We start from the raw sequence: 26961 nt of genomic DNA, 5'->3' as shown, positions 1-26961 counted from the left end.
AGTTGTTAGCTAGCGGGGAGCATTGTGATCATCCAGACGGCAGGCACCCAGTCTTTCCGGAGAGAGCCTGGCAAGCAGAGAGTGTAGAAGCAGGTGGAGGTATAGGGAAAGTGTAGTGCTTGGGACTGACTCCTCCAAACCTCAGCATTGTCGTCCCTGGCTCCATGTCCTGGGCTTCCCTTGTGCCTCCTCTATGTGGAGATGGTCACCTGTCCATATCCAATAAGACAGTAGCAGGGAGGGATGGCAAATATTGAACAGAAGTGCTAATGGGCCGCCCAGCCCTGGGATGCTTCTCCTGCCATCTCTGCTCAGCACAGCACTGGACCTCTAGACGGAAGGACCAGAGGTGCTTGCTCAGCATGCGTGGCAAGGGGGAAGAACATTCAGACACTTAATGGGGACCGCCGTCCCTGCCTGTTTTTCCAAATGCACATGCCTAGGCCAGGTCACAGGCTTCAAAAGTGTCTGTGCCAGGGGCACTTTCTAAAGTTTCTTGGCTGTTTCCCATCCCCACAAAACCCCAGAAGTCAGAACTCTTGCTGTCAGAATGCATGAGTCTCAGCAGTTGGTACATGGCCCCTACTCCTATCCACAACCGGGCTTGCCTAGTGTCTTGGCTCCTCAGGCCTGGCTGCCCCCTAGGTTGCAGCAAAGGAGACTTTCAAACTCACTGTAGAACTGTGTTCTAGCTGTCTGGATGTCGTTGGCACATCAGACTTGTGGGGGGAGCAGAGCTATGGGCCTATGGGCCTTTGCTGTTCTTTGAGGCAGCTGGAGGCAAAGGCATTCTCTGGAAGTTTCCCAACAGTTAGGGAGCCCACTAGGCAGGCTTCGCTGCATCTCTGGTTTGTGTCTCCCTTCGGAACAGCCCTTCTGCCTTATTTGAGACTTCCGGCTGCATTGATTGATAGATACTCTTGATACTCCCTATCTGGACACGCCTTCTGGGCTCACTGGAGCGTTATGCCTTACCACATTCTTCCTTGGAAGTTACATTTGGTTTGTTCTGAGGAGGTTTTGGTTGCTTAACTTTGAAACTGCCGAGTAAGAATTTTGAGAATCGAGGTTGTGAGGCATGGAGGAAGCCGGTGGAAGCCGGGGAGCTCCCCACGACTCCGTCTGAGTGAGTCTTTTTCTTGGAGTACAGCTGGAGTGGGGTCCCTGCATTTTCCTGGGTGCAAGCATTAAATCTGAAGATGTGTTTTGTTGTCCGTTTTAGGGTTAGGGCTTTTGGGAGTGTATCTAATCAGTTCCTCCTTTTACGGTGACTAAATTTAGAAAAGCCAATCAGATCGGCTGAAATTCCGGCAAAGTGGCACTGCGATGTACTTGCTCAGGAAGCTTTGCTTCAGATCGCCCCAGTGCCTTTGCTCCCCTCCAAAGGCTCCTTTCTCTTCCTTCCCTCACTGTCAACATCCTCCCGCTTCTTCTCCTGACCTGATCACCTCTCAGGCTGACCTACTGAGAACAGAAATCACATCGTTGTGTGGCTCACTATTTAAGACTCTCTGTGGCTGCCCACTGCCTGTAGAAGGAAACCCACCCGATCCCACTCTCGGCTTGTCTCCTGTCATCCGGGCACAACCACTTGGGACTACTTTTCTCTTTGTGTGTGATCTTGGTTCCCTCCCCTCCCACCAGTGGGCCTGATGGGCCTGTTCCCTTTCCTAGAACACTCAGTGCAGGGAACAAGTAAATCCTGAGTGAATGTTCATTGTTTGACATGGCACAGTCATGACTGAAGGACCGATGGGAGTGTCAAAACTTTCCTGTCTTCTGAGTGTGAATGTTGACAGTGTTTGTGGAAAATGGCCACCGTATCTTCCCCCTGCTCCGGGGTGTTTGTCATCTGAAGACTGCTCCCCTGCAGAACCTGCCTCCTTGGTCAGCTGTAGGTAGTAACCCCACCTCCTTGTTGATCTGTATCTAATAACCTGCCTGTCAGTGCACCCGTAACTACAATATCTCCACCTCTCTGTTCAACTGTATGTAATAAACACGCTGAGCTTCCGGGGTGCTGCGACTTCTCCATCGGAGAACCCAGCCGACCTTTTCTGTGTCCCTATGTTTGCAAGTCTTTATTCCCTTGGGGCCCCAGTTAGGTTAATCCCTGGAGCCATGCATGGATTCAGCACCTGCCACACTGTCTTTTCCTGCAGTGCTTCCCCCTCATGGTATCCTGAGAAGTCTCACTGCCATCGCAGCGCCCTCTTCAGGTGTGGTCCCCTCACAGCACACCACACACTGGGGTGGCTTCCCGTCCAAGTGTGTTTGCTTAGTTGCCGTTGAGCCCATCCCGTTTTGGGGACGTGCCTATTGGATTCTTTCAAGAATCTGTAGTACCCAGAACAACATCTGGTCAAAGGATGGGTTCAATAAACGTCTATCTACCAAATGAATGAATGAATAGCCTCGGGAAGGGTCCTGTGCTTAGAGTCGTCAGGAGCCTTCCTTCCCACCTGGCATGCTGGGGAAGATGTTATTGCATAGTGGTTGGATTGCATAGTGGTGCCTTTTAAATATTTGTGTGATCTAGTTTGTGGCTACAGTGCTGATTTTTTTTTTAACCTCCTGAGAATTGCTGGAGAAGAACTCAGCTCATTCGCCTGACGAAAAAGGCAGGACCCCACCCTGCAGAAATCTGTGGCCTTCTATGCCACTGTTACTGGCAATGGATATAACAACCATTTCCCCAGAAGATGGTTTCTTTATCAAGTATGTTCTAGAATATCCTTTGTAACCGCTTGCTAAAGCTGACGGTGGCAGGTCTATCAGGGATTTGGCCAAATTGTGCCCCATGAGCAGAGAATTGCTTTCTTGCCATCGCTGCTGACCTTTGCTCGTTTTAGGACGAGTGTGCACACTCATGGGATGGCTGGAGAGAGAATGTCAGCTACCTTTTCCCCCTGTAGGTGTTAATCTGTACCCCGTGAGTTCTTAGTTCTTCCGCTTTAACTCTGTGTGTCCTTTCCCATGCAACACTCGCTTAAAGAAGTAATTGCAACTCTTCCCCTCCTGTAAATTTCCTTCTGTTGCTATGACGAAAGGGTTTGCTTGCTTACACTTCCAGGCCGCCATCGGGAGGGACATCAAGGCAGCATGCCGAAGCAGAAACCACAGAGGGAGGCTGCTTGCAAGTTTGCACTCTCCCTCCCTCACAAGGGCACGGGTAGCCAACTTTCTCTATAGCCCAGGACCAGCCCCCTTGGGATGGTGCTACTGCACAGTTGTCTGGGTCTTCCCGAGTCAGTAATCCTGACAATTCCCCAAAGACAGACGAACCTGATAAAATTACCCAACTGAGATCCTTTCAGGTACTTGGAGGCCGTGTCACGTTGGCAGTTGATGGAGGTTAGGACACACTCTGAGATTCTGTACATTGTAAACTGAATTCAGAGAGGATTTTAAATGGGGCGATCATTAAAGTCAGTGACTTAAACTAAAAGCCATGAGTGTCCTACTTAGTGTCCTGTGAAGTGCTCCGGACAGAGACCAAACATCTTGCTGTGCCCAGGCTTCTGGCATGTCTGACTCTGGCTGGCCATTTCCCTGTAACCAAATTATCCCCAAGAGGTCACCAAGTGGGACAGTAAATTGTTTCAAACGAATTGTGAACATTCTCAGAGATATCTCATGCTATTTTGATAAGTCGAATAGATTAGATATTTTAAATTCCCCCAGTAAATCTATTTGTAATGTTTGAGTTAGCGCCTTGTCACTAAGTATAGTCATTCTTACGTGAGACTGGCCATTTTTGCCTGACCTGTCTACCACGTGTATCACTTATTTATTTCTTGGTTTCCTTCACATTGACTACTTAATCTGAATAACTTTATGTAAAGAGGAAACTATCTAACTCATACAAAAGGAGCCTCTGTGGGCATAGTAGCAAATAATCATAAAAATAATTATATAGCTATTAAAATATGATGCGTGGTGCAGAAGAGATGACCCATACCGTTCTTTTTTTTTACATTTATTTATTTATTAAGGATTTCTGCCTCCTCCCTGCCACCACCTCCCATTTCCCTCCCCTCCCCCGATCAAGTCCCCCTACCTCATCAGCTCGAAGAGCAATCAGGGTTCCCTGATGTGTGGGAAGTCCAAGGACCGCTCACCTCCATCCAGGTCTAGTAAGGTGAGCATCCAAACTGCCTAGGCTCCCACAAAGCCAGTACGTGCAGTAGGATCAAAAACCCATTGCCATTGTTCTTGAGTTCTCAGTAGTCCTCATTGTTCGCTATGTTCAGCAAGTTCAGTTTTATCCCATGCTTTTTCAGACCCAGGCCAGCTGGCCTTGGTGAGTTCCCGATAGAACATCCCCATTGTCTCAGTGTGTGGGTGCACCCCTCACGGTCCTGAGTTCCTTGCTCGTGCTCCCTCTCCTTCTGCTCCTGATTTGGACCTTGAGATTTCTGTCCGGTGCTCCAATGTGGGTCTCTGTCTCTGTCTCCTTTCATCGCCTGATGAAGGTTAATATTCAGGAGGATGCGTATATGTTTGTCTTTGGATTCACCTTCTTATTTAGCTTCTCTAGTATCACGAATTATAGGCTCAATGTCCTTTACTTATGGCTAGAAACCAAATATGAGTGAGTACATCCCATGTTCCTCTTTTTGGGTCTGGCTTACCTCACTCAGGATAGTGTTTTCTATTTCCATCCATTTGTATGCAAAATTCAAGAAGTCCTTGTTTTTTACTGCTGAGTAATACTCTAATATGTATATATTCCATACTTTCTTCATCCATTCTTCCATTGAAGGGCATCTAGGTTGTTCCCAGGTTCTGGCTATTACAAACCGTTCTTAAAGAGGACTCAAGTTCAATTCCCAGTACCCCTGTCAGGCAGTTTATCCCTGCCTGTAACGAGCTCCAGGAGAATCTGGTGCCCCCTTTTGGCCATCTACGGCACTGCATTCATGTGCACATATTCACACACAAACTTGCCCCCACATATACAAAGTAAAAAATAATGAAATAAATCTTTAGATGTCCACTTGCATACACTCTTATATAAAGCCCAGCCTCTGGTGACTCGTCACATTTTCTGAGACACAGGTGGCAAAGCTAATCTACTGTTTTATACTGCTGGGGAACAAACTCATGGCCTTCCGAATGCCCAGCGCACACTGTACTGCCAGCTATATACCCCGCCCACCTCCCGAGCTATTGGTGACCAGGGAGAAAGAAAGAAAGCTAAGGGGAGGCTCCCATAATGCTCAGGATGTTTTAGTAGGAGATCTTAGATGTCAGTAAAAAGGCTGATTTACAGACGGTGACAGTCACCTTCATGACAGGTTGCTTTGTTCTTTGCCATAGGACAGATGCGTGCAGTGACTTCTTTTTCTAGCATAAGACTCTGGAGGTGCTGCAACCCTCCTTGGCTCCTGGCAGAGCTGGGTAATTCTTTCCTCTCTCTGTTCCTTAGACCACAGTGCTGGAGAAAGGCCCCATGAGAAGGTGCCCACTCCCCAATGTCCTCATGTAGTCCTAGGAGCAGGGCTGGGCACTGAACTGGAGTGCAGCGGGAGAACTCATCAGTTGTGGTTAGTCTGGAAACCAGGTAACTCCGGCAGAAAGGGACATGATACGGAGAACTGGGCAATCACAAAATCCCCGTGTGAACAGCATTCAGGCCTTCGTACCGTTACACTTTCCCTTTCAGCACCTCTTGTGTTTTAACCTTGAGACCCAGAATCCAAGCACACCCTGCCTAACTTCTGTTCTTCCAACAAGAAATCTCAACTGGGCACTGGTGGCGCACGCCTTTAATCCCAACACTCTGGAGGCAGAGGCAGGCGGATCTCTGTGAGTTTGAGGTCATCCTGGTTTACAAGAGCTAGTTCCAGGACAGGCTCCAAAGGAAAAAAAAAGAGAGAGAGAGAGAGAGAGAAATGGTCTCCATCTTATTCCTGCCTTCCAAAAAATGCAAGGTGATCTGGGACTTGGTTTTCTGGTTTCTACATAGATAGGAGGGATTGAAAGAAAGCCTGGAGGAGGCCAAAGTGGAGGAGTGTCAACAGACAATAAAACTACTAGGAGATGAGGCGGAGACCCAGAGTGAGTGCAGATCCTATGTGCATGGTATTAGCCAAGTCAAGGAAGGAGAGGGAGGATGGGCTTCACCTGGGCCTGAAAGGGTTTGGTAGGAAAGTTCACGGTGGGGGAAGTCAGAGATGAACTTGCAGTACTGGCCTGGCTGGCCCAAGGGCTGGAAAAGCCCCAGCTTCCTTAGCTCTCGGCCCCTTTCTAGGCATCATGGCTGCTCTCTTGCTTTACATGCAATTGTGTAGCCTCAGAAAACCTGAGCAGCACATGTAAGGTCACCCTAGTCTTAGGCATATGAACCATGATGCTAAACACCAGAAGGGCTGAGCCTGCAGCCTGCATGCCCACCCCCAAAGCAACGCTGCCACTGCGTGGGTGGAAGGGAGGCGGGAGGTAAACTGAAGTTACATAGTAGTGACGTCTGCATGCACGGCTAAGAAGTCTGGACTCTGCCTTCCATGATAGAAAGGGTCCCCCGAGGCTGGCGAGCAGGAGAGCGCATGAAGAAATCCTGCAGGCAAGTGTAGCCAGAGGATGTGGGCTTGGGTATCACATGGAGGAGGCCAGAGGCAGAGAGCAAGAGGGGGCAAGACCAGTGGGCCCTTGTGCATCCAGTTTCTGCCCTCCCCTTTCCTCAGTGGCTTTTCATAGAGCACACACTCCTCCCTATCAAAGCCTGATTCTTCGGGAGAGTCAGGTTTTCAGTTTGGCCGGTGACGCAGCATCTTCTGAAAAGCGTGTTTCCTTCCCTGCGCCATTGTTTGCATCTTTATGATGGTCAAGGGTCAGCTTTCACACCCCACTCATTCTCCCTTTTTCTTTTCTATAGGGCTTTATAACGCCTTGATAGTGACATAAGCAATCTGATCTCCACTTCCTCCTTCCCTCCCTTTCACCTGAGTTCCTCCTCCCCCTTCCTTACCTTCTGTCCTCCTATACCTCCTCCTCTGCCACCCTCCTGCTCCCTTCTCCTTCCCCCTCCTTCATGTACCCCTCTTCCCAAAGCTGATTGCAAGCTCACTGTGTACCTCGAGGCTGGCCTTGAACTTCCTGCCTTAGCCTCAGAGTGCAGAGGTTTACCATTCTAGCTCTGGTCATGGTGGTGAGTGGGAACAGCTCAGACAGGGTGTAAACAGACACTGGGAACTCATGCTTCTGGGGGAAGAGAGCCAGTGCTTAGCCACAGTCTTTGGACTTCAGAAATACCTGTTTCAGAACTCTAACCTGCCACTTTGGGGGCAGGGTCCTGTAGAACTTGGGAGCTTAGTGTCTGAGCACCTGTGATCCTTATCAGTGTTTCATAAGCTCGTGAAGTCAGCAGAGCAAAACATCGTGGTGCATATGCATGTTCCAGAAGTTCTAGAACTATCTGTCACCTTCTCTTTCAGCTGGGGACGGACGCAGCTAAAATCAGCTAGCGTAACCTTCCTCCTACTGAGTTAGCCTCCAGGACCTGCATGTCCTGATGCTCTTGGTCCCGTCCTCTTCTTGGCATTGGCAACCTTGACAAATGCATTTCTTCCCACACTTGGGATGAGCAAAGCAGGTTCAGCGGTTCCCTGAAGTGAACATAACTCTACAGCGTCACCAGCTGGTGGCTCTTTTAGCAGATTCCCTCAACCTGCTAGCTTGGCTTTGCCAAAGCCAAAGCATCTCCTCTGTAATAGAGAGCTCCCTTCCCAGCACACAGCGGGCTTGCCTCGAGCCCCTTTGGCCACCCTGATGCCACCTCCTGTGCAGGGCCAGAGGCTTTTGCGAGACTACAGGCATCTGGCTCATCTGATCCAGATAGCTCTTGGAATTTTTATCTTCCCACTGTGGCTTTCCATAAATCTGGGTGGAAACTGTCACCCCCAATCTCCTCTGCTGTGGGAAAATGGCTTCGAAAAGATGTGCAGAGGCAATGGGGCAGGCCTAAGAGTGGGCAACCGGGAAAGACACTCTTCTTGGAAAGGAGCCACCAGCAGGGAGTCCCAAGGCTTTTCACTGGCCAACAGACTCTTTGATTTCTCTACAATGGGAGCCCAAGCTGGGACTTGGGGGTTCAGAGGTAACATTTGTCAAACACTGTGCTTGGTTTAGTTATCTCTTACCTCCCCTGACGTACCCATTTTACAGACCCCCCCCCCAAAAAAAGCCCTGAGGTTCCCAGAGAGGAACTCGCCTAAAGCTGCAAGGCAGATGATGGAGGAGCCTTATAAATCTGTTTAACTGACATCAAAGCCTGTGGATTTCCGGGCATGTCTGACTCTGTGTTGTTTAATCTATGGCTTCTTGAAGGCAAAAGTCCTCAAAACCCTAGCTCTGAGTTGCTGGGACTCCCCTAACCGTGCTGTTTTAACCCCTCTAGCACCGTTCTGTCCACTGCACTTGGCAGGGAATGAAAGGATGCTGTGGTCTGCAGGACCTCACTGTGAGGGTTTAAGGAGGGTTGCCATGAAACCACATTAGCAATTCCTGGAGCCTGGCGCTGTGACAGGTGTGCGCCCATCATCCTCCTTCTCTGGTTGGTTATCAGCATTCTTATGTCGGTGAGAATTCCCAGAAACCCTGTTGGTTTACCGTAGTGACCCCAGGGGACTCCAGGTCACAGGCAGAAGACCGGCAGCATAGGTCATTTGCAGGATTTGGGAAAGTCTTGGAGAGTGTCCATCAGAGGGTATAGGCCTTTGCTGAGTTAGTTCTACAAACACTCCATGTCCCCACTGCCCACACTGGTGAGAAGCCACCTTTCCAGTGAGCAGACAGAAACACCCAGTGACTCTTCCTGTGGCCTTTGACTTGCCAGTAGTTGCTCTGTGTGATGAATCTGGCCTGCCCCTGTCCAGGACTCCTACCTGGCCAACTGAGGAGAGAGTGCTACCTCAGAGAGATGCTTTTGTAACTCAGGAAGCCTGTCACCTGCCTCTGACAGCTTTTCCCACAGAGCATCTGCAAACTTAACACAGTAAGAGGGCACTGAGTCTCGGGTGAAGTGACCATGGCTGGAACAACTGGCTTTCTGAAGGCCTTGCCTTCCTTCCCTGGCCTCCTACCAGATTGTATTTGAGTGGACTCTAGTGGCTTTCAGTGGCAGGAACATTTCTACAAGACTAACTTGGTGAAGACAGTGGTTTCAGCCTTCCTGGTGTCAGCCCAGGGCATCAAAGTCAGATAGGGTGGCCTATTGCGCAGCTTCTTGGAGCAGGGGGAAACCCCTGACATCCTCCAAGGGTGACATCCTCCACTTTGACGGAGGCAGCTTCAGCGTTTCTCCAAGCCACCCCATGTACCCTCCTCACCAAGCTTCCATTCTCGCGCCAACTAGATGGCAGACAGTTCTTCTGTCAGGGTGCAGCCTCTTCTCACTGGCAGTTCCGTGTAGGGAATCTGACCGGGTGTGGGCCGGTCCTGTGGACATTTCACTACTGGGGAGTGAGCCACAATCTCATTGAAGAAGAGGAAGGACCCCTAGCTGGCCTCCGGGAGCTCAGGCAAGGTTGCCCCCTTCAGTGCACATCTCCAGGCTCCATTGAGTTCTCAGGTGTCCAGGGGTTGAGAGGCAGGAATGACTCCCATTGTCTCTGACACACCATGTGAATCAATTCCTCCCATTGCTAGGTAGCTGCCCAGAGACCTGCCCCGAAAGTCTGCTCTCAACCAAATTGTTTCACTCTGAGAATGCAGATCTGAAAGCAACTTGTCCTGAAATGTGAGCTTAGCGAAACTGGCTGATAGCTTCACCATGCTGTATCTTTGAAAGAAAGAGGGGAGAGAGAGGGAATGTGTGTGTGTGTGTGTGTGTGTGTGTGTGTGTGTGTGTGTGTGTGCTTTTGTCTCTATGTGATGCATTTGTCTCTGTGTGTGTATGCATTTGTCTCTGTGTGTGTATGCATTTGTCTGTGTGTGTATGCATTTGTCCCTGTGTGTGTGCATTTGTCTGTGTGTGTATGTATGTATCTGTGCAGGTGAATGTGCATCTGTGTCATAATGTGTGTATACGTCTGCATCATAGTGTGTGTGTGTGTATCTGTCTGTTTCTGTGTCTATATGTATGTTTTTCTCTGTGTGGGTCTGTATATTTGTGCATGTGTATGTCTGTCTCCTGGAACCTCTTTGTGGTCTCCTTGTGCCATGATTACATCATGGGCAAGTATAAAACGAAGTGGGACTCTGAACACCTGGGACCCCAGTCTGTTCTTAAGCTCCCAGCTTCAGAAAATTTCCCCATAGGAGACAACCTGAGCCAAATGAGCATTAGGGCCTTACCCCAGGACCCAAGTGTGTACTTTAATTAATGTCTGATAATTTTCTTCATGGCTTATTAGGATGGAACATTTCAGAGCACAAAAGAAGACTTTGTTTATAGGGAGGTTTTGTTTTGAACCCCTGAAGTAACCCGATAGTTTATTTTCTGTCTGATCACAATCTCCCCAACTGCTGACAGTTTGCCTTTGAAATGAGTCGGCTTTGATCAGGAATATGGCAGCCAGACAGGTCCATTTTACTGTCTGTGACTTAGCCCAACCAGTTTGGCAACAGTGAGCTGTGTCTCAGGGTAGGGAGTGGAGTCTGATGGGCGCTGAGGCAGCCTGTGACAGTGTAGCCTCTCTTGGCTGAAGCCAAAAGGCTGGCGCTTCTTCCCTCTGCTCGGTGACTCAGCCACGAAGCACCTTTCTTTGCTATGTGGCGATGAGAGCATGGTGCTGTCTCACTTGGCCCCTCCTTTTTGGCTGGGCACACACACACACACACACACACACACACACACACACACACACACACTGCTATGCATCAAAAACTTCATCTTAATGGCCTCCCTCCCTCTTAACTTTTCTCAGGTCCCTCTCCTCCATGGAGACAGGCCATTGCTCCCACCATGCTCCCATGTGTTGGGCTCTTTTTCCTCCAGCAATGCAGATACTTCTCTTTGCTCACCAGATTTCATTAAAGCTCCTCTGGGAGGTTACTGCGGCAGGTGGGAGATTGCCAAGGTCAATACTTCCGCAATGCTTTCCCTTCTGCTCGTTCTTGGCACCGAAGCATTCCCAGGTGGGCATATTCCGCTGGTGTCATACATCAAAACTATGCGGCAGGTTCACCAGGCATCTGCTGGGCTCAGGCACAGTCTCTGACTGAGGTATGTGTAGTACTGACCTTGGGAGTATGGCCAGGGACTGAGTCCGTTGGTGAGTGCCAGCTCCCTGTTAGCCGAGAACACCCATCACATAGCAGAGGCTGCTGTGACCCCTGTCGAGGACCAGGGTAGAGGCCAAGAGGAAACTGAGCCATGTGAAGCTCTTCATCCTTCCAGGCTCCCGTGCTAGTGGGAGCAAAGCTTCCTGATGACTTCATGTCTGCAAGGGTCTGGGTCCTCCTGTGTGTTTTAGAAGTCACTTGTGTATCCCGAGTACCAGTGTCCTCACTGTGAAATGGGACAGTAGTCCTTTCCTCACGGAATATCGTGACGTTTCCCTGAGGTGGCGCATGTGGTAAACCTAAATCGATCAGACTTCCAGTGCATGCTGGGAGTTGCCAGACACATAAGAGGCCACTCTCCCACGAGTGGAGGATAACACGTGGGCGAAGAAGGCTCCCAATGTCCTGCTCAGCAGTGGAAAAACGCTCAGTCCAAAAGAGCCAGTTTTACCTGCAGAGCATGAAGGAGCCAAGTGAATGATAACAGCAGCCTGACTGGGTTGGCATGCGTTTCCTCTGCCTCACCCAATCCGTGGCTTAAAGGATTGGGAAATGGCCAAACCAACGTTGGCCTTGTCTAGAAATGTCTGGCCAGGGTAAAGGGAAGCTTGGGGGTGCACTAGGATTAAGACTGAGGTGGCGGATGTGATGTGGTCCAGTTGGCTTAATGACTTTTACTAGTCACAACCTAAGTTCAAGTGTGCTTATTGGGTCAGTGTGGGAGGAGCCAGGCTTCTTGTGATTGGGGGATGGTGTGGTCCTTCTATGTCTCTACTGATCTGTAGCCTAATCCGGCTGAAAGTTTACGATATGTATTCATCTAGTTTTGCACAACTTCACCCAAGTATGGAAAAAGTACTCATTTTCATTTGTGGTCTCCCAAACATATGTCTCTTAGACGCTTGGAGTCTTTCACGGGTGCTCAGGAAGCCATCCCTCCTGCCCACTGTGGTGCAAGGGTAACCATGGTTTCCATGCCTCTCTTACAAGACCATATAAAGCTTGGTGAACCGTCAACAGAAGATGGATGGTCTTGTTTCATCCTCTTGAAGTGCAAGGTTGATTTTACCCTGAGAAGGTCAGTTATCGGGGATCAGATCTGCAGGTGGTGTTCAGGAGGCTACTATATAAATCAAAGTGCTATGGTGACCAGGGGAGTCACTTATCAGCTGTACTGAATGACAGATGGCAGGGTGGATCATTATGCACCTGACTGGTTTCTTTTTGAGTCATCAAACCCACCCATTCTTCCTTTTGTCCTTCAGTCTGCCCATCCATCCACCCATCCATACATCTATCCATCTATTCATACATCCAGTACTTACTGTTACTTGAGTAGACATTTCTAAGAAACTAACAGCAATAGTGACTGTGGTTCTTGCCCTTAGAAACTTTATCAGGTACAATAAAAGTCGAGAAATATAAATGACTTAATGAAAATTACAAGATTTTTTTTGATGGGGGAAGGGAGTAGTGTTTGAATCCAGGACTCTTTGGGAAATCCAGATGACCCCCAATTTATGAGACCTGAGCATTCCAGCAATAGACATTACTGCCAAGGGGCTGGAAGAGGCCATTCTCTCTGAGGAATTGCAGACACTGCTGAGCTAATGAGGAAGGAAGGAGCAGGAGGAGGTTGGGGTACCTGCTAATAGTGCAGGTCTTGAGCAAATCAAGGGTTGTGACTCACTTGTGCAGGGGCTCGGAAATGCTTCCATGGCAGATGTGGTCCCCAGGAGTCTTTTTGGGCTTCACTGGAATCCAGATACATATTCAACTGGGTCTTCCAACTTTTGAGGTTCCATTTCAGCCCAGAGTTGGGGAAGCCTTGGTGTCGGCTGGCAGCTGGCTCCAGGAAGTCAGGCATATGTAGCTCTTCCCACATCGCCTCAGTTTATGGTGCTTTTCACGACCCCCCACCCCACTTTCCAGTATTCCCTATTTTCATGCTCCATGCCTCCATGGTCTCAGTCATTCCCTTAAGGCTGACTTTCCAGCCTCACTCTGCATGTGCTAGGAATCTGGGAGTTTGGAGATGGGGGTTCAGCCTCCATGGCCTCTTCTATCTTTGGAATCTGTCCCTTGGCTATAAATAAGGCTGTTGCCTAGTGCCAGTATTGATGGTATTTGCAGCTGTCCTGTGGGAGACGGACTCAGACGAATAACCCATTTTCAAGAGGACATGGCTATTAGGCAACAGCTATTTATGGTTCCTATTGACCAGAGCCAAACCTGAATTGTCACTGTCATTAAAGTTTCATGTGCTGGGAGCCACCTCGTCTTATCTGGCTGTCTCTTTCCATTTATTTGAATTATCTGCCATGCTTATCTCAGTTCCTCCCTAGGTCTTGGGTAGCTGTGTAGTCCAGTGGCTTGAATTTCACTTAAGGTACCTCCAGTCCTCCTACCGCTCTCTGAACTAGGGTGTGCATAGCTCCACCCACACAGGGAAACACTGAGGGTCAAAAGGTTAAACCCTTTGCCCAGAGTCACCCAGTTAAGTGACAGAGGCAGGAGACAGCCTGAGTTCTGCGGGGAATCAAAGCCTGGGTAATTTCCGTGAAACCGTGCATGTCTGATGTCTGGCCCTGGAATGCCACCTTAGAGGCTTTTATTTATTTATTTTGTCTGATGACAGTTTAGTCACTTGGCATGAATTCATTGATGGAACATGCAATTTTTAACAGTTTGTCCATGCCAAACCCATGTTAGGAGCCACATTGTTCCTTCAGAATTTCTTTTTCATATCCATCTATGACAATAAATAAAATGCCCGGCCACATTCTTTGTGGCCCTATAGCCCAGCGCATTTTATAGATGACTCTGGGGAACTTTTCAACTACAAAATATTCTTCTTTTGTAAGATGCATTACATCATAAGTGATAATGGTTTTTAGTGGCCTTGACATTGGCAGTCTAAGCAGGAAATAATCCGGCACCAGTCCCCTCTGTCAACACATCCCTTTCATCTCTGGTACCTGTACTTCCTCAACCTAAAGTGTGCAACATGATTGGCCGTGGGGCCAAAGAGAGAGAACCCCTTCATCCCTCCCTTCATTTTGCCTCTAAGAAGGAGGAAGATGTGTGGTTGAGAACCCAGTGTAAGACCTTCCTTGCTTCTTCTTTTCTCTTGGACCCATCTCTGAATTTCAGCTCTCTTATTTAAAAAGGGAAGTTTCTGGGGAGGGAGTAGAGATGTTAGTTCAGTATTCTTAGATGGATTCTGTGTGCCGATGCTTCACAAGTTAAGAAAAACAGTACTTAAACCATATGTGGTAGCAAATCTCAGCTCTTGGGAGGTTAAGGCTAGAAAATGGAGGGATGGAGGCTAGCCTGGGCTACATGGCACATGCATCTTAGCCAACATAATCAGACCTTGTCTAAGAGATAGAAAGAGAAGGTAAAGAGGGTAGGAGAGGGGAAGGAGGGGGAGTGGAAGGGTGCTTAGATCCACTTTGGTGGGGCACTCTTGAATCAGACTGACTCATTCACCCTGTAACAATGTTTTTGTTTGTTTGTTTAATATTAAGAAATACCAGTGGGGTTGGGACTATAGTTTAGTTAGTAGAGTGCTTGCCTAGCATTTGTGAAGACCCGAGTTGGATTCCCAGTACCACCTAACCATCTGTCCTGGTGCACATCTTTAATCCCAGCACTCTGGAAATAAAAAACAGGAGAAGCAGCGTCATCCTTGGCTATATAGTGAATTTGAGACCATCCAGGGTTACATGAGATCCTGTCTGGAAATAAGAATAAGAAAATAGAAAGAAATAAAACACCAGGGCTGGGCAATAACTCAGCTGGTAACAGCACCCACATGAAAAGCTGGGTCAGCAGTGACATGTTCACTTCTAATTCTAGGTCTGGGGAGATGGATATAGTAGGATCCCCTGAGCAAGTGATTTGGGTGCCACCGAAATGAGCCTCTTTTCTTCTTTCAGAGATAATTAGCCAATATCTACATGCAGAAGGGGGTTGGTAACTAACACCACCTCCCACCCACATCCTCTTGGGAACAGTTGGGTCATCTAAACCTTACCCATTATGCCACTCTTCCACTTGGGCCAAGGCATCTGATGCACAAGGAGAAGGAGAATGAAGACCAGGAAGTCCCATGGGTAGTGTGGGGATGGCACACAAGCCCACAGGCTGTGCCTGCTGTGGGATGAAGGCTCCAGCAGCAACCTGATGACTCTTCATTCCTGGATTTGTGGTCAGAACCTACAGAGGGAAGCTGGGAACACTAAACCTTTGTCTCCATGGGGACCACAGAGAGGGAAAGGTGTGTCCTTGGATTATGCTCACTAGAGCTGTTCTCTCAGAAACCAGCTCTTTCTCCTGATGTATACCAGTTCACACTCTCTCTCCAAGGAGATACTTTCCTTTTATCCCACTGTGAGAGCATTGGCCAATTACATCCTGTCAGAGGATCCTGGCCATATCCCTGAAGCCATCAGCCACGCTACTCTCTCTCCTTCCAGATGTTCTCCACAGGAATCAACCCCTAGACACGGCATCTCTGAGTAAAGGGACATTCCTCTCAGCTCAGTGAGCCCCTAGTTTGAGTGTGTGGGTAGAGGGTATGAGAGCAACCCAGTGTTCTGCTGTGATAAGGGCCCTCTCCACACTCGTACTTCCTTCTATGCCTGTCTTCCACTTGTGGGGACAGGAGAAAGCTGTGGAATTCTCCTTCCTGTGTTTCTGGAATGCTGAAGTCTGCCCCTTTGTCCCACACTTCAATCAGTTGTCTAGGTGCTTCAAGTTTAAGCCAACACTTAGACATACCCACTCTGGGACGCTGAGCTTTTTTTCATAGTGGCTGATGGTCGCCAAGCTAGCCAGTATGGTGCTGGCATAGAATAGAGACCTTTGACTTTGACCTCAGAGTCCCTGTGAGCCAAACAAGACCAGTCACAGAAACCAACTCTAAGATCAGGAGGGCTAAACATGGCAAATGCAGACACCTGGCCTAGTGGGTGGCATCTAGGAAGTGCTCCACCGTTCCCGTCAGGCAGTTTAGTTCTGCTAAAAGTCTAGCCGTCTTAGCTACCCTCCTGAAGACTCCATTCACCGGTGAAGGGCCAGCTGGAGAGGGGTGGCACCACCATCCCATGTGTCTCCCTCCCCTGGCTGAGCAGCTCCCGTGTCTGGAAGTCGCCAGGGAGATGGTCCCATTGAGAACTAGAACAAAAGCAGAGTAGTAAGGGCTAACTGAATTAAGCAAGTTACCAGGCAGTGGAAAATGCCGTTCAGTTTGCATCCATGAGGCAGATGGCCCACACAGGGTGATTTCATTAGTTTTATCACGTCGGAGGAAATTAATTTGTCACTTTATTATCTTTTCTTTTGTTTATAGAAAAGAAAAGAAAGATGTGATTTTTGTTATCTTTGGCAAAAGCAATTTGTAGAAAGAGCCGCCACCTTAATGGGAAACAAAGCTACGGCAGGAATTTAAAAAAAATAATTGTCTTCTAATTGCCTGTTAAGAACCAGCAGAGCCCAGAGAATGAAGTGCTGCCTCCTATTGCTGGCAAAATTGGCTTCTGTTTCCTCCTTGCATATAAAAGATGTGTGTATGTATCCTTTATATCTATATGTATATGTCGATATAGCCTTTATATGGCTTGAGAAGGGGACCTTTGTATGGGCGAGTCTTTTAAGTCTTTAGATAACGGGCTGTTGGAACGTTCACTCATTTCTGTGACTGCAGCCCAGGCGTCCTTAGGTCCTAATGTCTGGCAGTACGCATTTTTCATTGAGATGTCTTGCGCTGAGTTTTGGCCTGGTCAGTGTGAGGGAATTCCGGGCATCTTGATTTCTGTCTTTTAAAGGTGAGAAAGAACTGAATGTGGATTCTTGCCTTAAGAACAAATGAGATCTTTTGAATCTCAGGTTCAGGGTTGTTAACTGGGGAGATTCCCCATACTTATTCTCTGGGCACAAATAGTTCTTTCATGGCCCCTTTGAATGGATCAAAGTAAAACCTGAAGTTCTGAATGGCTTTGTGTGTGTGTGTGTGTGTGTGTGTGTGTGTGTGTGTGTGTGTGTGTGTGTGTGAGTTCCTTTTATCTTACTGAACAACTACTAATGAGCATTCTGGGAAATTCACCCCCCTGTGGGCGGGGTCTCTAGTACATAATGACCAGGGTGTGTAAACCTGTGTGTTCGTGTGTTTACTAACGTGAGGATTTTCTGAATCCCTGTGATCTCAAATCAAATACCCAGCCAGCACCGTGCCTTGGAATACCTAAAGCCCTTTGCTGATCTTGCTAGAGAAGAACTGGATTTCAACCCTGACTGTACATTATAGCCAATATGGAACTTTGAAGTTTTTTTTTAAATAACCTTTTTGTGGTTGGTTTGGTTTGCTTGTTTGTTTGCAACAGAGGGAGTCTTGCTGTGTAGCTCAGATCTCAACGTTTAGTGGTAGCCCTGCAGAGTTCTGGGAACACAGGCATGCACCACTGCAGCTGGCTGCATTTCAACTTAGAATAGATTTAGCCTCTTCGTTGCTATTCTACTGTTGTTGTTGTCGTTGTTATGATTTTGAGACGTAGGATCACTGTGTAGCCCCGACTACCTTGAACTTTGCAAGCCAGACTGGACTTCCAATTTGTGTCAACCCTCTTCCTTCAGCTGCCCTTGAGTGCTGAAATTTAAGGCCTGGATCACCAGGTAGAGCTACGTTAACTTTTAATTTACGATTAGATTTTGAGAGCTGGAGAGATGGCTTGGCCTGTTACGAATGTATACAGCTCATATAGTTGGCTCCCAGTATTCTTACCAGGTAGCCCACAGTTACCTCTAACTCCAGCTTCACAGGATCTGACGCCTCTTCTGGCCTCCACAGGCAATGTACACACCCCCACCCTCACCCCCATAGTTAAAAATGATTTAAAAATTCAGCTTTATAGAAAGGTTGTGAATATGGAACAGAAAACAACATGTTGTAGACCTTACAAGTTAACAGCATATATATATTTTTAAAAGATTTATTTATTTGTTTGTTTAATGTATGTAAGTGATCTATCTGCATGTATAACTTTATGCCAGAAGCAGGCATTAGATCCCACTATAGATGGTCACGAGCCACCATGTGGTTGCTGGGAATTGAACTCTGGACCTCTGGAAGAGCAGTCAGTGCTCTTAACCTCTGAGCCATTTCTCCAGACCAAGTTAATAGTATATAACACTTTTCTTTTTCTTTCAGATTTTCTTGTTTCTAATCCATTGCCCTTTGTCTACTCAGGGCTCTCTCCTGGGATACCATGTTAAATTTAATTTAATAGCTAGGTGTTCTTAAACAATTTTGGGCCTTGACAGTTTCTTAGACTTGTTTTTTTTTTCTTTTTCTTTTTTTCTTTTTGGATAACCTTGATAGTTTCCAAGAATATTATGGTATCTCTTTTTTAGCTTAATTTGTTTGATTTTTAGGTAGGGTCTCATAGCCCAGACTGGCTTTGACTCCTGATTCTCTTGCTTTCACCTCTGGATGACTGCTGGGACTGGAGGGCTTCGCCACGTCACCTCACCTCACCGCACCGCACAGCACCGCACAGCACCACACCGCACCACACCACACCGCACCGCACCACACCTCACCGTACCACACCACACCTCACCTCACTGTACCACACCACACCTCACTACACCACACCACACCGCATCGCACTGAACCACCCTATACTACACTGCACCACACCAGATATTCTGTAGAGCAGTGGCTCCCAACCTCCCTAATGCTGCAGCCTTTTAATACAGTTCCTCATGTTGTGGTGACCCCAACCATAAAACTATTTTTGTTGCTACTTAATGTAAATATCTGTGTTTTCCGATGATCTCAGGTGACCCCTGTGACCTGGTCATTCACCCTCCAAAGAGGTCAGCCCCACATGTTGAGAACCACTGCTGTAGCGAGTCTTCAGTTAGATGAGGGTCATGGGTTTGGGAAAGGAAAACCTCAGTTAACAGTGAGGGACGTTCTGTCATCTTGACTTGATGCCTGTGGTTAGATAGTATCTTGATACTTCTTTTTTTTTTAAAAAAAAATTGTTTATTTATTAACACAGTGATCAGCCTCCATGTATGCCTGTAGGCCAGAAGAGGACACCAGATCTCATTACAGATGGTTGTGAGCCACCATGTGGTTGCTGAGAATTGAACTCAGGACCTCCGGAAGAGCAGTCAGTGCTCTTAAACTCTGAGCTATCTCTCCAGCCCTTGATACTTCTCAGAGAAGGTTCTCTTTGTCTTTTTTTCCCATGGCATCCTCTGTGTGGCCCACATTCATCCTTGACAAAGAATGCTGATTTCCACGAATTTGGAAGTCTTCTTACATGAGGTGTTTTCCTGTTCCCATTTGTTATCAGTCTGAACCCTTGCCTCTTCATTTCTCATTGCCTTTTATAAACAAATGCTGCTTTCTTCTTCTAGAAGGTGTGCTGATCCGGGCCGACTCTAACCATTAGGAACTTGTTCATCTGGCTTCTGACCCTTTTGGCATGACATGGCCCTTTGCTGTGTTTTGGGGTGGAGATACAGTGTTACCTTTGGGGTTAGAACAAACCCCAGCCTTTTATGGAAACACGTTGGCCTAGTGCATAAAATCACCCATCTTTGTAGGCGCTCTCTCTCTCTCTCTCTCTCTCTCTCTCCATGGTGTTAGAATCAAAGTCTGGTGCTAAGATAGATACACACTGCTACTGGATGGCATTGTGCTTAGATCCCTTAGATCCCTTGAAGTGACAGACAAGGATATTTGGGTGTATTTGTGTGTGTGTGTGTCTACTTCCCTGTGTAAAGACACATCTATAAATATCTGTATTAAATAAACATTACTTAGAGTTGTATACTATGTAGCCCTTACTAGCGAACTCTACTACTGTTTAGTTTACAAATTTTTACAGTCTCCAGCTCTAACCCACTGCCTCACAGGCTCTCCCAGCTTCTATCGCTGTGTGCGGGTAGCTTTCCACTCTGTGATATTAAAATCCTGTTAGGATTATCAGTACCTCTGAATTTGATGGAAACAACCCCCCTGGGGCCTGGGAGTCTGAATTTTAGAAAGTTCTAGACAGGTCCACATCTCCCAACACAGGCTCTGGTGGCTCTAAATACTTCACATTTATCATCTTCGTCACAATTTCCCTTGAACATCTTTCTATAATTTCCATGTTTGACCTCTTTGTTTAATATCTGTCACTCCCCCAAAACAACAAGCCGCACGTCCCTTTTGTATCTCTTTCCTGTCCCCAGTGAAGGTGCAAAGTAAGCATCTAATAAATAAATAAGTATTTGTTGAATGAGTAGGTAGACACACAGCAATAAGGAGGAAGAACAGAAGAAAATACATGATATTTCTAATTCTTCCTACACGCCATTTTTTTTAATTGCTTGCAAGATGTCATTCATCCTGACACTTTGTGTCTTAGGGGTTCCTCTGTAGGAAGTTCCTCTCTTGCTGTTCTTTACCATGGGGTGGAGCCATGCCAGTGACTGTGGTGGAGGCCAGGGGTCAGAGGTGGCAGCTTCCATTTAAAGTGTCACTCAGGTCCCATTAGGAAATGGGCTCCAATGTGGTCTGCTGAGGGCCGGTGTTTGCTCTGTCTTTCTGATCACAAAGAAGGCGATGCTGATTTACAAGTCACTGGGTTGCGGAGGGAAGATTGCTTCCTGAGTGGGAAAGATTAATTAAATGATTATCCCAGCTGCCACACACTAATGCCCGTCTCATTGGGTTTCAGAACTAGGAAGCAGAAGGCCAGCACATTTAGCCTTTTACAGGGAATCTAATTGACAACTTTGAGATGCCAAGTTTTATTAGATTGGGAATAGTTAGTGTTAGCGGCTGGCAGCTTCTGATACTAAAGAGAGCTTTCCTCCAGCCACCTGGAATTCTAAATGATGTCATTCTCTGCCTTTTTGGGTGTGTGTGCTTATGCTGACGTTTTAAGGATACTTAAATCATTTTCATGATTATTATCGTTTGGTGATTTTTATCTGGGCTCCTGAGGACTGGGGCTCCCAGCCCGGCAGACAGGCAAGAAAATGCATTGAATTCCCAGTATGTGCTAGGTCCTGGGCTAGTGGCCAGGGATTGCAGAGTTGTGTTGTCTGTGGGATTCTCCATCTAGAATGTTCTTCTCCCAGCTTAGCTCTTCCCATACACGAGTGCATAAGAACCACCTGTCTGTACCCAGGCCCCTTCCTCCAACCCTGCTGGAGAGTTCTTGATTCAGCAGGCTGCCATGGCACACTGCTCTACTGGCTCCAGAAACCACTGCCCAGTCTTGGCATGGTTGTCCCCTTCCTGTTAATCAAATGTCATCTCCATAGAAATGTCACCTACATGGAGAGGCTATCCTCCCTACTCCCCTGTTTTCAAATTTTAATTTTTTTAAAAGATTTTTATTTATTATGTATAGAAAGTCTGCCTCCATGTATGCCTGTAGGCCAGAGGGAGCCAGATCTCATTACAGATGGTTGTGAGCCACCACGTGGTTGCTGGGAATTGAACTCAGGTCCTCTGGAAGAACATTCAGTGCTCTTAACCGCTGAGCCATCTCTCCAGCCCCTCAAATTTTAATTTTATATGTATGGATATTTTACCTGCATGTATGTCTGTCTACCACTTGCTTGTCTGGTACCTAGAAAAGAACATAAGGTCCCCTAGGATCGAAGTCACAAGTGGTTGTGAGCTGCAATGTGGTTCTGGGAATCAAGTCTGGAGCCACTGGAAGAGCAGCAAGTGCTCTTAATCACTGAGCCATCTCTCAGCCTTCTGTTTCTCTGTTGTTGTTGTTGGTGGTGGTGGTTTTTTTTTAACATTTATTTATTTTGTTTTGTGTGTATGTGTTTGTAAACCTCAATGGGTTTACATGTACCATATTCATGAAGTTATCTGCAGAGCCCAGAAGGCAGTTGGGAGTCACCTGGTGTAGGTGCTAAGACGCAAACCCAGGTCTTCCGCAAGAGCAATATTTGTTCTTAACCTCTGAGCTGTCTCTTCAGCCCCTGGATGTGTCCTAACACATCAGCCCACCTCTCTCTATTGAATTTCCTTCACAGCACAGATTCTCCGATCCCAGTTTGTGTATTTATTCATTACCATTTTATTACTCTTGGACCAATAACACCTCGGGAAAGTGCTTTCTTCTTCTCCATCCTCTAATAAAAGAGTACCTGAGTCCACGTAGGAGGGGCTTAAAGATGCCCTGGAGCGTATGGGTCACGGGTAGGTACCCTACTTAGTATAGGTTCTGGACATGGCCTCCATGCCCGTCTTAAACATCACAAGTTAGAGGTTTTGTCTCCAAGATACTTGTTTGTAGGTCACAAGAGGCCACTCTAGATTGGTGTGATTTTTTCCACGTTCTCGCTTACTTTGAGACAAGGCCGTTTCAAGGAGACCAGCATCCTATCAGCACAGACTAGGTTGGTACACTGCCATGCCCCTGTCTCAGAGTTTGACAGGTTGTGAGAGCTGAGAATACATGCTTCTGTTGACTCTCCTCCTGGAGTCTGCTTTTGTCCATTGCTTAAACCCGTGGGCTAGCAACCATGCTAAGACGCCCATAGCTTTGTCAAAATCTCTGCAAAAGTTGAACCAGTTCTTTGCAGGATTGAAGTGTGCAGCTGCCTCTCCCTGAGGGCAGTGGAAAACAAGGAAATAAAGGGCAAGAAACAATGTGTTAGGCAAAGGACGAGAGATGTGGGGGCACCCTGTGATCTGGGAGAGCTTGGAAACCTCCAATGCAGAAGCTGGAAGTCTGTAGACTTTGGTGAAGTTTGCTCGGCCTGAGCTTCCACGGTCATCTTTGCCAAGGACGACCCGAGGGGGTGGGACTCCGCAGGTTTGTTTGCTTGGTGCAGCCAAAGAAACTGTGATGTATTTCCCCTGAATGTGTCAAGAAAATGTAAGCACAGAGCGCTGGATTATTTTAGAGGGTGAAGAGAATCTGGTGGGGGTGATGGAGGTGCAGGAATCTCTGCAGCAAGGAGCCAGGGCAGGGGGCCAGGAGGCCGCCCCATGGGTTGGGGTAACATAAGCTGCGGCTGTTCAGGAGGTGGCCCGTGTAAGGAAATCTGACCACAGCTAAAATTAACCTCTGAGGCTTCACACGCCTCCACACTGCTTTGAACTGAACTCCCCTAGAAAGGGCACCGACTGCTGACTACTGAGGATCCTACTACTGCCTGCCATAGGGGGCCAGTTATGCCTATAAGCATCAACGTTTGGGTCCCTGCCCGGGACCAAAGTCGGGACTCCTGTGACCATTATAAAGTGGTGAGCAAGGGAGGGACGCTGGCAGAGTCCCTGGGGAGAGCTGGTAAAGCTTGTTTGAGTTGGGCTTTTGTTTAGAGATGGTTCCTATTTATCGTCCCTCCTGTGTGAGGCTGTGAGTTCTCTGAGGTCTCTCTCTTCTACACTCTCCCTGTTGCTTTCCATGCCATGTGTCCCGGTGGCAGGAAGGCTAGGTGTGTATTTTTAGAGCAGATGGAGAAGGGTCTGTCTGAAAATTATTGGTGGTCAGGGGCCACCGGAGACCAGATGAACAGGGTCACCATGGCAGCAGGAGTGGCCATTTCCATCTGGCTTCTTAATGGGGCCTCGGCAGGTGCGAAGGGGAGAAAGATGGGCTTTGTGTCAAGGTTTGGAAGTGTCAGGGGGTAGTCCAGAGGGCTTCCGTTGTGGGTTTGAAGGGGAGCTGGAAGGAGTTCTTACATCTTCAGACACTGGCATTCTCCACTCCCTCTCCCCGACCCCCCCGGTTTCTCTGTGTAACCCTGGCTGTCCTGGACCTCACTCTGTAGACTAGGCTGGCCTTGAACTCATATCCTCCTGGCTCTGTCTCTCTAGTGCTGGGATTAAAGGCCTGCACCACACCTGCTCAGCTGTGACCCTGGCATATTTCCTATTTCACAGCCTCTTCTGCCCCTGGTCAGGACAACCTAGCTTTCCACTTGTCTCTGTGTATTCACAGAGCAAAGAGGCAAGATGCACTTCTTCTCCAGCATCTCCTTAGCATTCAGATGACTTGTGCCACGCAGGGCTGACAGCAGTCTTGGATGTGGGCAGCATGGCAGTATGATCTAGCAACCAGAGGGGTCACTTTGATAGGGTCTGAGAGAGTGGTCAGAGGCTGTCGCCTATGTCTGGGAGCTCCTCCTTAGCTTATTCTTTAGAAATGACGTAGTGTGCCCTTCCCCAAGCTTCCCTACCCTCTCTGCAGCAAGCCTCAAGCCCAACTTCTTGGGACAGCATTAGCATCTGAAGGTGGCAAGCCTTGTTTGGGGGAGGAGTGGCGTTCCAGTGTGCTCAGCGATTGCTGTGTATAACTGGCCTTACCACGGCACGCTGTCAAATGTTTAACCCCTACAGCATCTGCCTAGTGAGCAGACACTGTGTTGCAGGAATATGAGTGATGTCAGGGAAGACCCCTGTGTAAACATACCTCGGACACAGGTTTGGGACCACCCTGCTGTGCTGAGGCCCTGACTCTGCTCAATGAAAATCTCCACGGAGTCAGCATCTCCTGCTTTTGTGTGTCCCAGGGACTGAACTCCTGCCACCAGACAAGCACAGCAAGTGCCTTTACTGGTTAAGGCATCTTGCCAACCTTTTCCATCTTCTTGTTCCATCCTCCTGATGTGCTGACTCATCAAAGCAACAAGGTTGCCAGGGAGCTGGGACCGCGTTCCCTTGACTTTAGGTATCTAACACTATGTAGGCACAGCAGTCAACGTTGTCTTGGAGTTATGTTACTTAACTCCTGAGCTCCAGACTCATGCCCTGTGGAATGAATTTCTTTTGAGGTAGGGTGTTAAAAATAGACTTCAAAAAGAGGAGGCTATTAATGTGTTTTGAGCCTTGACAAACACAACCAGGGTGCACGGGTGGGGATTTCCATACCCTGCTGAGCCTGGATAGGCAGGGGAGTCAGTTTCCCCATTTCCTAGATACTGCATGCTTCCAGAAGTTTCCTCTAGAAAGTTCTCTCCATCTTGGCTGTCAGGATGAGCCAAGCTGACTCCTGTTAATTCCCTTGTGATGTGATGGTGCATGGACCAAACTAGAAGACTTGGCCAGTGGTGCTGATGCTGATTGTGCTGACTCCAGTGGCCTTATCTATTCCATGGGACACACACAGGCTCCCTCTCTGTCTTCCAACATGGCTGGGGTAGACTGTGTGAGTCCTGTAGATGGGAGGTAGACACAGCTCTGTTGCGAGGACTCTATTATTCCGGAGATGACGCCATCGGGGCTGCCTTCCAGGACTCTAGAATAAATAGTAAGCTGTGTAAGCCTCCCTTTTGTATCCAGGGCCGCACTGTCCACTGGGTAGGGGACAGCTCTTCTTCCTGGTAAAAGCCCATTGTGAAAATACAAAACATAGCAACCTGGTGTCCCCTCCCCCACCCCCAGACCTAGGAGCTCTGACATCCGGACTGGAGAATGGAGTTGCTGGGAAAGGAATGAGGCTCCCATGTGGAAAAGGAGAGTGGAATGTGTTCCTAGGGCAGTGCAGTGCCAGCCGCTGCTGGGAACTGTCTGCAGTCCAAAGGTTTTTGCTTGTTTCCTTGTTTTAATTTATATAGTTTCATTTTATGAACATTGGTGTTTTGCCATGTTTGTTGAATGCCCTGGAACTGGAATTCCAGTCAGTTGTGAGCTGCCATGTGGATGCTGGGAATTGAACCCAGGTCCTCTGGAAGAGCAGTCAGTGCTCTTAACCAACAAGCCCAGAGTTTTTAAAATTACTTCCACACAACTTTCCCCACCCACAACACGGAAGTGTGACTGACTCTCAGGCAGGTGCTGGTTCTCTCTGACGAGCAACTTGTGGTACTCAGACCCCTTAGGACAGCGTCAGACCTTCTGGAGTCTGGCAGTACCTTCCTGAGAGGTGTCCTGGTCCTTTACCACCCTCCTACCAGCGGCCATGCTTGGCTGTTGACTTCAGTGCTGTTGGCCTGAGCCCCAGAGGAGGAGGAGTTGGAAGGGTGTGTGTGTGACTGTCCTGTCCTGGGTGTATGAAGCCAGGACTTGACTCTGGGTTTCAGGTCACACTCCACATGTAGAGTTCCCTGCATGTCACTCACACATGCTTGATAGTCGTGAATTTCAGAATAACTTCATCATGCTACGCCGGCTCTCCTAACCAAGGGCTTTGGGCTTGAAATATCTGTACCTGAGCATCTCAAAGTCAATGGTTCATGAATTGCTATTAATGGGCGATACAGCCCTTGGGTAAAATGATCTGAATTTGTGTGCGTATGCACATATATAAATACAATGCACATGCACGCATGTCGTATTTCTGGGCTATAAGCAATCTAGCTTCCACTTTTTCTGGGTGAAACCTGTGCCCCAGCGCCTCTCTGGACTCGCTTTACCTACAACAGTCTGGGTGCATCAATCCTTCCTTAAACCACCAACCTCCACTCAGGGTTTTTGGGTGGAAACATGCTTTAGGCTGGCTGTCGGAAATTTTCATCAGCCCTATACACCTGCCTGGTGTCCGTGTGGCCCTTAAAAAACATTATGGGTCTGGAGAAATGGCTGCTCTTCCGGAGGACCTGGGTTTGATTTCCCAGGACCCACATGGCAGCTCACAATCCCCTGTAACTCCAGTTTTAGGGGATCCGACTCACTTTTCTGGCTTCCACACCAAGCACATATGTAGTCATGGACACACATTCAAACAGAACACCCCTACACATGAGATACCA

General features: G+C 48.0%; 1 protein-coding gene across 13 annotated transcripts in view; it reads left to right on the top strand.

Moving 5' to 3' along the window:
• Window positions 1-26961, top strand: part of Nav2 (neuron navigator 2) — a 615193-nt gene that overhangs the window by 344117 nt on the left and 244115 nt on the right. The window contains exon 1 of one of the 13 annotated variants that reach the window (XM_075953183.1): window positions 23376-23515. The exons of the other annotated variants lie outside the window; for them this stretch is intronic. Coding sequence (XP_075809298.1) covers window positions 23444-23515 — 72 coding nt within the window. The 5' untranslated portion in view covers window positions 23376-23443. Of the gene's footprint in view, window positions 1-23375; window positions 23516-26961 lie in introns of those variants that run through there. 13 annotated transcript variants of the gene reach the window in all.

Source organism: Microtus pennsylvanicus, chromosome 18 (genome assembly GCF_037038515.1).
Source record: "Microtus pennsylvanicus isolate mMicPen1 chromosome 18, mMicPen1.hap1, whole genome shotgun sequence".
Classification (NCBI taxonomy): Eukaryota; Metazoa; Chordata; class Mammalia; order Rodentia; family Cricetidae; genus Microtus; species Microtus pennsylvanicus.
This window is presented reverse-complemented; position numbering and strand designations above follow the sequence as displayed.